The 12,658-nt window shown below is 38.9% G+C and overlaps 1 protein-coding gene across 1 annotated transcript; it reads right to left on the reverse strand.

Moving 5' to 3' along the window:
• Positions 1-7,453: 7,453 nt before the first annotated feature.
• LOC144519914 (uncharacterized) lies at positions 7,454-12,595 on the reverse strand. The gene is made up of 5 exons (XM_078253441.1): positions 12,430-12,595; positions 12,060-12,213; positions 10,930-11,031; positions 10,225-10,319; positions 7,454-8,825 (listed from the first exon to the last, which is right to left on the reverse strand). The coding sequence occupies exons 1-5, from the start codon at positions 12,505-12,507 to the stop codon at positions 8,682-8,684; spliced, it is 573 nt and encodes a 190-aa protein (XP_078109567.1). The 5' UTR covers positions 12,508-12,595; the 3' UTR covers positions 7,454-8,681.
• Between the last annotated feature and the right edge of the window lie 63 nt (positions 12,596-12,658).

The raw sequence follows: 12,658 nt of genomic DNA on the forward strand, positions 1-12,658 counted from the left end.
AAGTGACATCTGAATTAGGAGGGCTATTATGAAGGGGTACAAAGTACGCGCTGTGGAAATACATCCAGCATTTTGCACTGAAAATCAGTCATTTATTTGCAAATATATTCATTTAATAGCATTTCAGTTACTCCAGCTTCTGACTGGGCACTTTTTTTATTTCCTCATGAAAGTGACTGCTGGGTTAAATGCCTGCTTTATTTACCAATATTAATTAAAAAAAGTCTGATCCAAACTGTGGCGCTTTGTTATACTTTCTTGCTGTCAAGAGTAGAATCCAGTGCACAAAATACATTTAAATAAAGTTATTATTGAAACCCATCTCCACTGAAGCCAGTAGTGGAATAGCTGAGCATAACATAAGCAAAGCACTGCAGTATAAAGTGCAGTTTGCATAATAAAAATAATGACCTTGAAAAACAAATTAAGCAAAAGGAGAGGATATGAACACTGCTAGATTAACAACAGAACTCTAAAAGCTGCTCTGCTACTACGAAGTTTCTCCTGTCACTTCCTTCTTCAACAAAACAGCAAAGACTGTAGCTGCTTTGTACTGCTGTCTTAATGGCACTCAGCCCGCTTTTGTGACTCCAAAAGCTATTGTCTACTTGCTATGAAAGTCATAGACCACTGCTTATTTGTAGCATACCTGTATATGGGAGCCAACTGAATTGAGAGTACATTTGCTGAGAGGTTATCTTTGGTGTTGCTGATCATGACATCTAAAAGGAGATTTAACTGAGGACACAGATACGCTTTTCAAAAAGTCTAATGTCCTAAAGATGTAAGTCACTGAATACACATGGGGTACACAGACATATATGTGAAATAGAACAGAAAAAACAACAAACTTTTACACTTTGATACTTGTAATCTGGCCACATCATCCCATGACAGCTGACAGCTCCATAAAACTGGAAAAGCTTTTGAAAGAAGTGAGACTTTTACGTCTGCATCAACAGAAAAGATTCTAATGTAGTCTTATGTAGTGTATGTTTAGGATATAGTCTAGTTATATTAGAGCCTCTCGCCTCAGAAATCTACAATACAATCCACAGCAATGGTAAACTCTGTAAATCTTTCCTTAGTTCTGTCCATTCTCCCATACGTTCAAGTGCAAATCAGTAATTTATATCTGCACAAGCAAAAAGAAGGGTAAAAGCACTTAAGGAAGTAATTGCACAGTGAGCAGCTAGTATTATTTAGGAATAACAAGCTGTGTTAAAATACTCTTAAGTAAGGCATTTAGCTCAAATTGCTGTACGGTGTTCCTGCAAGCTAGTAATATTGCTTTTATTATAATGAATTTGTGTTTCTGTTTTTTTTTTTCCTTATCTAAAGCTGTATGTATGTTGTCCATTAGACAATCTAGAAAAATCTCACTTGCAGTCAGTGCAGTCTCTTATGAGAGATTTTGCCTCATAAGCTTGAATGGCTGCAAGAACCAAACTGTTACAGAGACATTGTTCATAAAGGTGCTCCAAACAGGACAAACCTCTGTCTTACCAGAATTATCATTATAATGCTTATATATGCTTTGAATAATGTGATTTATTGTAAAAACAAATAAACAAATCTGCAGTGACAGTGCAAAGATGCACACAAAAGTAACACGAGTATGCACCGAAACATATTCAATTTTCAACACATAAGAAAGCCTAAAGTATGCACACACACGCAACAAATTCGGACAAGCATGAACACACGCCCACACACAGAGCAATCAGTGGTGCCAAGACAGACGTCTCACTCCTGCTGACATCCCCCCACAAGACTGAAGACGTCGCTTCCTCGCTGTCACACTGTCAAACCGTCAAGAAGAGACAGAGGAAGACTGACAGGCAAGATGAAAGAAAATCAAGTGTGTTACACAGAGTGGGAGAGAAATGCAACGACTTCTTCCTGAGATAAAAATGACAGGCACAACAACAGTCTGTGATTTTCTCTGGGCAGTTAAGTCATGCTTGCCGTTTGATGTTTTGATGCTTAACAGGGACGTACTGAAACAACAGCTGGTCTCGCAGTCCCAACACAAGCTGCAGCACGTTTGAACAGTCCTTCTGATACTAAGTCCCTAACTTCGAAAGCAGATGGCAAGGATAATGCATGACCACACTGATGGAGGACAGTAAGTTATTGCCCTGGCACTGTATGTGCAAATCTGCATATAACCAATTAGAAATTATACATCTAGTATAATAAGCTTACCCAAAAAATCCCATTGTTAGCAGAAAGTAGCGTACATGTCATTACACTTATTTTAGTACCATTGTGGGACTAGTTTAAGAGGACTAATGAACAAAATTCACACTCAGAATTCAGACACTTACATAAAATAGCAAAAGGTAACTGTAGTGCACTCTATAGTGAAGAAAACAATAGCTCCGTTTTTTTTTTTAGCTTTTTTTCCTTTCCTGCTTCAAACTAAGTGTGCAGACTCATTGAAGCCAATCAGATCTTACCACAACCTAATGAGCCAATCATCTTGTTGCGGTTAAAATCTGCTCCCTTCTATGCTGCTTTTTAGCTGTCATTGCAACCCACCTCCACCTCCTATTTTCATCAGAACCAGCTGTCCATTGGATCCATCCAATGAGCTCATCACAAATCCCGCTCCAGATCACATCCATCTAGATCTTCAGCTAGGCTTAATGTTTTTCGATTCTTCACTCCATTGCGGCAGATATTCCTGCACGGCTCATGGTGTGATTATCTGTAAAACGATGATGTCACGATGGAGTATAGTCGCCAGACTTCCTCACATATCACTTCAACTTTTCCTATTGAGCAGTTTCTTGTGTTTGAAATGCTATGCCCCAGAATTCCCACTATCATATGAAACTAGAAAAAAGTCTTTAACGGGAGAGTTTAAAATTGTTGCCAGTGAGGCCATGATGTCAGCAAATGGATGCTCAACAATTAAACATTAGATCTGTGCTATGTTTCAGCTCCCCACCTGTTTTCCCTGGTACATATTCACAAGAGACACAAAACTCTGCACATCCACGTTTTCAGAGCTAACTTGAGGTTACCAACATAAAAAGCAAAATAGCTAGCGGCCAAAAGAAATTCCAGTTAATTTATTGTATTGGCAATTAGTGTTTTCTGTTCACTAGTTCAGATGGTAAAGACTTTAGGATATAGCAGTCAGCCCTGTTTTACTTCCCTGTCTTTAAACAGGAGGCCTAGAATTACAAATTCTAACAAAATGAACACAGCCAAGATCAGAAAGTCAAAGATAATATGTGCTTCGTGTAACTACAGTCTGATGCACTGCACAGAGAGCAGATCAACAAATCCCCCGCTTAGGTAATTATTTTGCACTGCCACAGTTAGCTCGGGGAACAAGACTGATATGTTAATCAGAGCACTATTTGTAGTTGACGCAGGAAACCATCCATTAATACATCATGTCTAAAATGTAAATTTCTTATCTTTATGTAACAAGAACAAGAAATGTTATGTTTTAAACTAGAGAAGTGTGTGATGCGTTCCTCACAAAGGGAACTTGGATCTCGGGGCATTAACATTACAGACCAAAACATATCGTTCATGCCATATTGTTTAGTAACCATTGTTGATAATGTATGTCTGGCATAAATGAAGATTTTTGACTCCTTGTAGATGTATCAACATACTGAAGAAACAGACTTTTGTCAAACAAAATGTCACCAAGCACGATGAGAAGATGAGCTCATGTGTGTAACAGTAAGTTTAATATGTGTAAATAAATATGCACATCCAAATAGCCGTACACTAACATCTCTTAGTAAAAAAATAAAAGAGAAGAAACAGGATTTTTTCCCAAACCATTACATTCAGTGAGGGCAGTCAAGCAATGGGCCTGATCTCACTGATAAGCTGTTATTACGTATGCTTAGTTACAAAAATATGTCACACAGTGCGGGAGAACAGCACACTATGGGAGACTCTCCGCAGAGAATTGATATTTGTATCATTGCAGAGCTTTAAAACACTAATTACATATTTGTGCAATAAGCTTTTACATTATTATTATTATTATTATTATTATTATTATGTATAATTGAATTAAAACATTGCATTGCATTTTAATCATCCTTTCCTCTGATGCAAAACTGGGCCTCCTGTGAGGCAAAATAACCTTTGGTTCATGGTGTTAGAACAGCTATATTTTTGCAGCATTCACACCTAAATTACAGTGGACTGCAGTCAGTCGTCCATGGTGTTTCTGAGGTGAGGTTGAGGCCCCCAGCAGTGCTTCTGCAGCCAGCAAGGGCAGTCCTAATGAATAGCGAGATACATGATAAATGTGACCATATGGTGGAGCCGGCTGGCCAAGCCAGGGGTGCTAGCTAGCTTTGCTAAACACGCGCACACACACACACGCACACGCACACACACACACACACACACACACACACACACACACACACACACACATCCTCATACCTCTCTCTTTTCACTCCTTAGCTCGAAAAGAAGAATCATCACACTGCACAGCTCGAGACAGCAGCAGGTAGGGGTTAATGGACTCCAGGTCCTTTGGATAGATGGAGTGTTTATGGCCTACTGTGAAATCATCACCATACTTCCTGTCAAAAAGTTTCACAGAAGTTGGAGCGAGGACACAAACTAACTGTGCATGAGCCAGACTGTCACTCAACAGCGGTGACTTTTTAATTACAAGCATTGTATGTGCCTCGGCGCATAAATGCAGGAAGTCTTCCTAATTTATATTTGCCTCTCTGGTGATTTCCTGTGTGTGTTTGTGTGTGTATGGGGCTTAACTGAACCACAGCAGATGAAGCCATATGCTGTCTGTCATACTTTGTAGGCATTCGTTTTCTTGTGTCCTCTCTTCTGCTGTACACAATACTCTCTCTCTCTTACTATTCAACACACACACTCCACACGCTAATATACTGTAGCTACAGAAACACACAAGCATAATTAGTAACTAGCCTACAGACACACACACATATACATCTATTTATGGACTCAAACACGCAATGAACAAGCCATTGTTCTCCTTTTATAGGAGATGCTATCTCTTTCTAATTGGCTCAGCAAAAACAAGGGAAGGGCCTTGGATGCTCTGCTGCAGCTATGCCCATTCAGTCAACCCAGTACAGGGATGCCCTCTGTTGTACCAACACATATCCACGGGGCCTTGTATATGGCTGACCTCTGTGTTGTCTAAAGAAGGCCAGTTCTTGATTACAAGGCACAGTTTCAGGGTATGTAATGAATCAGTAAGCAGGCGAGTGCACTTTACTTCAGAACAGCTTTGAAGCACAATATGAAAACACCCTGTGGGTTGCCAAGAACGCTCTGGCCAATGGAGGTCTCGTTAACTCTACATGCAAATAGTGCTCTGAGGCCAACCATCTCACACAGGGCTTACAGTGTGATACAGTATTTGCTCTAGCAAAGTGTCAGGCAAAAAAAACCTCCCTACCGTAACAAAAGTTTATGACACCATTCCTCCCAGTGCAGCTTGATGCACAATTGATAGGCGATAAGACTTCACCACATCATGGCAATCCACGGCTGTCAAACATCCCCAGTGTTTTGAAATGCAGAGAGAGAAATACTGGAGGTATGTCTGTAGGTGTAATTTGTGTTGGTGCAGTTTAGTTCAGCAGTGTGAAACAACTCTGAGACAGCCGTGTGATATATGACCGTACTGCTGGCATCACTGATCCTAACTTTAACTGCAGCAGTGCAGTTGCAGTTGATGGGGTGTTAAATTGCAGAGAAAAGGATTGTAGAGGGTATACTGTGACCCCCACCATACATACATGTCTCACTAGTGATTAATAATAGGGGAATATGTTCTACTTTGCCAAGAGACAAAAGGTGAGTTATTCTGCATGTCTGTACTCCCTACTAATTTTATAATGTTCTAACTCAAGTTTTTACAAGGTAGTGAAAGACAACTCTGTAGGAGTCCAACCTTCAGCCACTCTACTTCTCTACAATGAGTTTCATATGCCTTTGAATGTCTCATTGTCATCCATTATAATCACTTAAGTGCCTAATTTCCCGGAGCAAGGACTGAGTAAAATAACAAAGAAATAGCATCCTCTTCTGGTTGAAAATGATCATAGCGTGCATCTGCTGTTGCATCAAGTCTCTCGGATCCATCAACGTAGATTTATGTACAGCAGATGTTTATATCAAAAACAGGCATGAGTTCAATGAACCAAAGGATACCACCCAAAACAGTGTCATTCTGTTATAAGCTGTGGTGAATAAGTGGCCGTCTCAGTTTGAAGAGGTTCAAAGTCCTAAAATTGTCACAAATGATAAAGACCCAAGCGAGTGATTAATCATTTCCAAAAAACAGCAAGTACTCTTGTTTTCCTAGTCCAGTCTTTTCCCATCAGCATCTAATTGCATGGGCTGTAACATAAATAATTCATGCTGCACTTTAGGACAAAAACATTACAATCAACACCGTCAATCTGCAACTTCTGTCATTACTGATTCGGCATATGCTGAATGCTTTTCTACCACTTGGCCTGATTACAGCATGAGTGTGTGTCTCCATAATATATTTCCAAACAATTCGTTATTAAGCCCTATTTCTATAAATATTATGAGATGTCTTGCTATAGCGTTGAATGATTACTACTATTTAATTTAAGCTGTCTTTGTGATCTAGAAACAACTACAGCTTACAGCCAAATGTAAAACGTATTAGATTTTTCAAGTGACCATTATTTCTGTAATATGTTGTCATAGAGCTCATGCTTGCAAACACATTCCAAGTGCTCCAAACAAGCACTTAATTTGGGCACTGAACTAGCACATGCATAATAATGACCTTATTTGCATATATTATGTTAGTCTTCTTAGAATGTTAATGCTTGGTAAACTTCAGTGTTTAATCGCTGAGCAGACAGTCTAATTGGGAGTTTGTTAATTGGTTACATTGATGCCCCGACACTTGTTAATCTACTGGCGGGTCTCGTTCATTTCAGAACCAAACAGCCTACTTTCTCACTTCACACAGGGCGTTGCATGGCGAGGCAAGACTCATTTTTTATATCTTGGTTTCACCATCTACGGGATTTGTTTTACAATTTGTTCACGAGATTTTCATATTTAATTATATGTCAACAAACTAATGGTGCTAAAACTGATGCTACGTATGTGTGAGGTTGACAAAATGGGACTTTACTATAAAACAGGCTATAGCAGCACATAATTCCCCCTTATCATACAGTAGAGGGATTTACAAGGTAATAAAGAGCTGATGAGTACATACAGTAGTTGTCACTGATACTGCATTTGGCTTCCCTTGACATAATCAGGTCAACGTTTATGAGATGGTCATTTCCTATAATTTAATTTCTGCTGCAGACTGCACTAGAATTGAAATTTGAAAGATTAGTTGGATATAATTATGGTTAGAACATAGAAAAGATGCTGTGAGTAATCAATAAGAAAACAAAATTGACCAGTAATCTTTTATTCCCCTTTAGATCCGATACAACAGTATCACAATATTTAGAATATAACATGTACCATCAACTACTGTGAATCGATGCTATGATGCTTAATACAAGTGGTATCACGAGTTTATAAATTCATTTTAAATTCAAGTAAAATGTTTTTTATACCAGTCTCACCACCAAAATCAGCAGAGAAGTAATGGCCCAGTAAATAATGTATCTGACCTATCAGGACATAGTGGACTGAGGAAGAGCAACCTATTTAAGACTGAGAGACTGTACTGTCAAATTCATCCTCCGATGCAGTGAACTTTATTTATGAGCTCTAAAAGGTCTTCACTTCAAGTTATTCAATCATAAGATTTCTTATGGACCTTCAGATGCTCAAGTATAGCACTGTCATATGTATTTATTATACTGTTTTTCTCCAGGCCAACTGCACTAAAAAGCAAGGTGGGCTGTGAAACGTTGCTGTAATTAGAGCATTGGAGGTGCTTTTAGGGAGCAAGATGATCTACAATAGGGTACAAACAGGAAGGACACTGAATAGTTCAACAGCTCTGTGTAATCAAAGAGAAAGCCTACGTCCCCATCTAACCTACACAGTGTGTTGTTGTATATTGGATGTTCAGGGTGTGCGAGACCCACAATATAGTTAAAGGCAACAACGCTAAATGAAACAAAGGCATAACTGTATTGAACATCAGTGAGCTACTGCTTCAGTCGGGTCACACTGCTAAACTGCTAAATGTACTATGCTGTTGTAGACAAGACTAACAGAAGTGAAATAAATAATGCAAAGACTTCACCATTGGCCTAAACAGTGACATTTTAACATTAACTTGTAATATTTCCCTCTCTACTACATCGCAAATACAAAATAAATACAATATTCTGAAATGGCAAACTTAGACGTTGTGCCAAATATGGAAATTTAAAACTGTCAAACTATGTTCTTGAAGATCTGAAAACAAGCAACAATGAACAAGTAACTTATGTCTTACATTAGCATTTAGGAAAAATTGGAATGTTTATCAACAGTAAAAATTGTCTTTATCCTCTATAGAACATGGTGTCATCCTGCTTTGTCTCTGTCTAGAGAGCTACACGTCAGTTGTTGGCCTTCCTCCCATCATTTTTAATCACGTCATGTGTTGGTTCTCTGTCTGCCATTGTTACCTCTGCCAGTCGTTTGGCCTTGTTGACTTTGTGTGATGAAACCACTAAGGTAGCCATCACTCAAGTGTCGCCCTGGCATCCTCCTCTTCCACCAGCCTGTGATCTCAGCCAGTCCTCCCTGCTGACCGCACTCTCAAACCTGAAGCCCTCTATGATCAAGGTCTCTCCGTCCTCCTCTATGCTGGCCTGACACTCCTGCTGAATCTGTCACAACAACAACAACATGCACACTAGATCACGCTGTGCACGCTATGCCTGAAAATAATAACAAGGTCATTTGCACATCCATCCAGTTTACTATTGGTGTTTGTGTGTGTGTGTGTGTGTGTGTGTGTGTGTGTGTGTGTGTGTGTGTGTGTGTGTTTGAAAGAAAGACAATTTATAAACAGTCCTCACTACCATACTAACTTAGTGTTCTGCTAGCCTGGTTCCAGACCTCTGAATAAGCACCTACATCTGTTTGTTGAGAGATTTAAAGGCTTTTCATTAATTGGCCGTTTTTCCAGTTGGAGAAATAGCTGAGCCAATCAGTGCATTTGTAGGTCGGACTGAGGTTGTGAACATCATCTAACTGGGCCACAGCTAAAATCTAAAGAAAATACAGCAACAAGCGTGGATGAAATCGATGCAGCATGGGAGGCTGTTTTAAATCAACTGGCTTTGGAGCAAAGGTATTTCTCCTTTCTGAACAAAGGTTTTGGAAAAAGTTGTATTTGCTGGCCTCTCGGGTACTTCACGAAATAGGTCAGGAGGATTTAATGCTTAAAGCTGTTTGTCCCTTGATCACTTTGATGGAAAACCATGTAAAAGAAGCTGAGAGGCTCAGTTTAGAGTGCACGGCAACAATTAAATGGTAAAATAGTTAAGGAGCTTTGTACCGTATGTCAGCTGAAAACTACATTGACTGCAATTCAGTTTACATCTCAGACTGCAGCTGAGAGGGCAAATTAACTGTGTTGCTATGCAACTGTAGGGAACTCATGTAGCCTGACCACTTCTGACCTAAGTATTGTAGGAATGTGATAGTCCTATCTGCTTCATTATGTTCTTTAAAAGACAGGATAAAATAAATTAAATTAAACAAATGGTCAGGTTACGATTAGACAAATAAAACTGTTTGGTTAAAGCTATAGTGTGTAGTTTCTGTCGCCCCCATGAGGAATTCTAAGTAATGACAACAAAGCTGTTGGCGCGTCCACATGATACAAGCCTTTCATGACCAGTACATATTTTTCATGGTACAAAGTCCTGCGGTTTATTCCGTTGCAGTAGCTCCAGCTTTAACTAGTCAAACACGGTGCGGCGGCTCCGGAGATTCCAGGAAGCGGGAGCAGACTGGGCTTTTTCGGGAGGAGGGATTAAAGAGACAGGCGCTCCTACAGAGCATCTCATACAGAGAGTGAATACAGGTGCAGCAGCCAAGGGCATTATGAGAAAAATAAAGTGTATTTTTAACATTAAAGCATGTAAACATGTTCTAGTATAAACACAAAATGCAAGTATAATCCTGAAAATGCTATATAATAGTTGCCCTTTAAGGGATATATTGTTGTCATGATCATATCCACATGGTTCCAATTTACACCGCTGCCTCTATGCGTACCGTTCTGCAGCGTTTCTGGTTGCAGGGGCCTGCTGATGTACAACAGTCCAGAAGTTCCTCTATATCAGACATCAGGAGCTGAGCCTTTAACAACACTGCAATGACATTGACACAAAAAACAGTAGTAGTCCCCACCTCTGCTATCCACATTACAATTTGGTAAACACTTCTGCTGGCATGTACATTTCTCAGTTCCAAGGCACAGACACAATTCTTTTAAAACTATTGCAATATAAACGCAAAAAATATAAACATAAAACAGTTCAAACTGTAAATGTAATAAAAGGATTGGAGAAGAAAAACTATTTTACAAGATGGGACAAGCACGGTGGACTCAAAAACTATTGGTTGGAATTTGTATTTATGTACAGCCTGACCACCACAATAAACTGAACTCTGATCTCTGACAAAGTCACCTCATGTCATTGACTCTAACCACATTAGCCTGAATTTAAGACTTATGTCATGCCTAAAAAACATGACATACTTCCTTTGACTTTTGCAGAATAAGGTGCATATAAATAAAATATATATATATATATAACTATTAGTCATATTCGAAAGGAATAAAATAAAAGCGTTATACTGTAACTGAAAAGCATGTTTACTCTCTAAACTAAGACTGAGAACAAAACTAAACTAGTGTGTACCACAGTCACAGGGAAGTGAGTTTATTGAGGTGACATATGCAAGTGTTGGGCTTACACTCGCGAGTCTTTAAGATGCAGATCTCGGGTGCCTCTTCACATGTCGTCATGTCACTGATCTTTGCAGCTCCCTCAACAGCCAAAGCATAGGATTTGACTCCTTTAAAGTGAAAGTGAAAATAGCACATTTAGGAATTATTTGGCAATACAAGGAATACAGAAAAACCTACAGATTAATAGCAGTGAATACGATAAGTGGCAAACTCCCAAAAAACACAGTAGAGTACGACCAACATTAGAAATCATGAAAGCAAGTTGCCTCTTGAGATCCCATGAACTTTAGTATTGTTTGCTGCTTTCTCCAAGTAGAATTTTCTGAATGATACCATTTAAACCCTTATATTAGGTAGACACGTTGAGTGAGACTTTTCCTTACACTACTGTGCACACTTAATGTTCTGCCTGGCACAACCACTGCTGGTAAATGACATACTCATGTTTCTCTCTCTCACCTCCCCAAAACAGATTTCCTAAAATGTACATAAATTGAAATATTAATATTGAAATATTTGATATTAGAGCTACATAATGTCTCGACAACTATTATAGGTATATTTGGACTTTTGATATCTAGATATCATTCTCTTTTAGTAAGCACATTTACTAAACTTACTTATTTAAAGTAATTTCTTTTATTTTATTGTTCATTAAATTAATGTTTCATTAAATGAATGATGAATAATAATTGATGAATAATCCGACTAGTTGAGCATTCCATATTGTGTCAAATCATTAACCAGTTCTACTGGACTCTCTCACAACTATTTAGATTAAATTAAGATAAAGTCCAATAAAGAAAATGAATAACCCATTTTATTTCTTCCTATGTTTAGCTAATTAGGCTAAATATGGATTCAATAAACTGCAGCAACAATGCCACCTTCTACCGCTACGTAGAATTACGTACAGGTGTATGTAAGTGAGCATTGTGTTTGAATTAGGTGACATTTTAAAGGATATAAAGTGATAAAGGGTGGCGATCAAGGTGATTTCTGCAAGGAGTGAGGACTGCTAATGATATCCTTTCGCCCAGTTTAGTGCGTGTTCCTTCCTGGAGGGGTGAGACAAGATTAGTAGGCTATGTGTTGTATAATAATGATCACAATATTGAAACGAAATAAAACAAACCAAATGAAGGACCGGAATTAACACTGCCTTGAATGTTGTCGCTGGGTGGAGCATTGGACGCTGCTGCTGCTGCTTCGTGTTTTGTACGGAGGTGCCTCAACATTGTAGAGGTATTGACGTATGACAGTTCTTGTTGGCACAGTAAACACCGAACCTTAAAATAATGCAATGAGCGTGACTGTTTTGAAATAAAAACCTGGACTGGCCTGTTAGAAAAGCCAACTTTATCTGAATTACTAGCTAGCTAGGTAGTTAATGCATCTAGGCTACTTTGTTAAGCAGATAATGTTGTCTGAATGACAATGACGTTAATAATAATAATAATAATAAATAGGCCTAATAATACAGTCCATAAAACGTAGCCGTTTACCTTATTCGGGGATAATAGTTCAAAATGTTCCCACACCCTTGAACACTGACGCTTCCTTACGTTTGTACTGTTGTCCATGTTTTATTTCGAATAAACGAGCTCTGAGTCAGGCAAGTCTACTGAGACACATAACAAACTTCTCCGGGTGTGCGCGAGCTCAACGGTCCCGCCCACAGCCGGTTCCGGAAGTAAAAATACAATGCAATTTCTCCATTGACAATTGGAGTAT

This window comes from Sander vitreus, chromosome 6, assembly GCF_031162955.1.
Source record: "Sander vitreus isolate 19-12246 chromosome 6, sanVit1, whole genome shotgun sequence".
In the NCBI taxonomy this organism is placed as follows: Eukaryota; Metazoa; Chordata; class Actinopteri; order Perciformes; family Percidae; genus Sander; species Sander vitreus.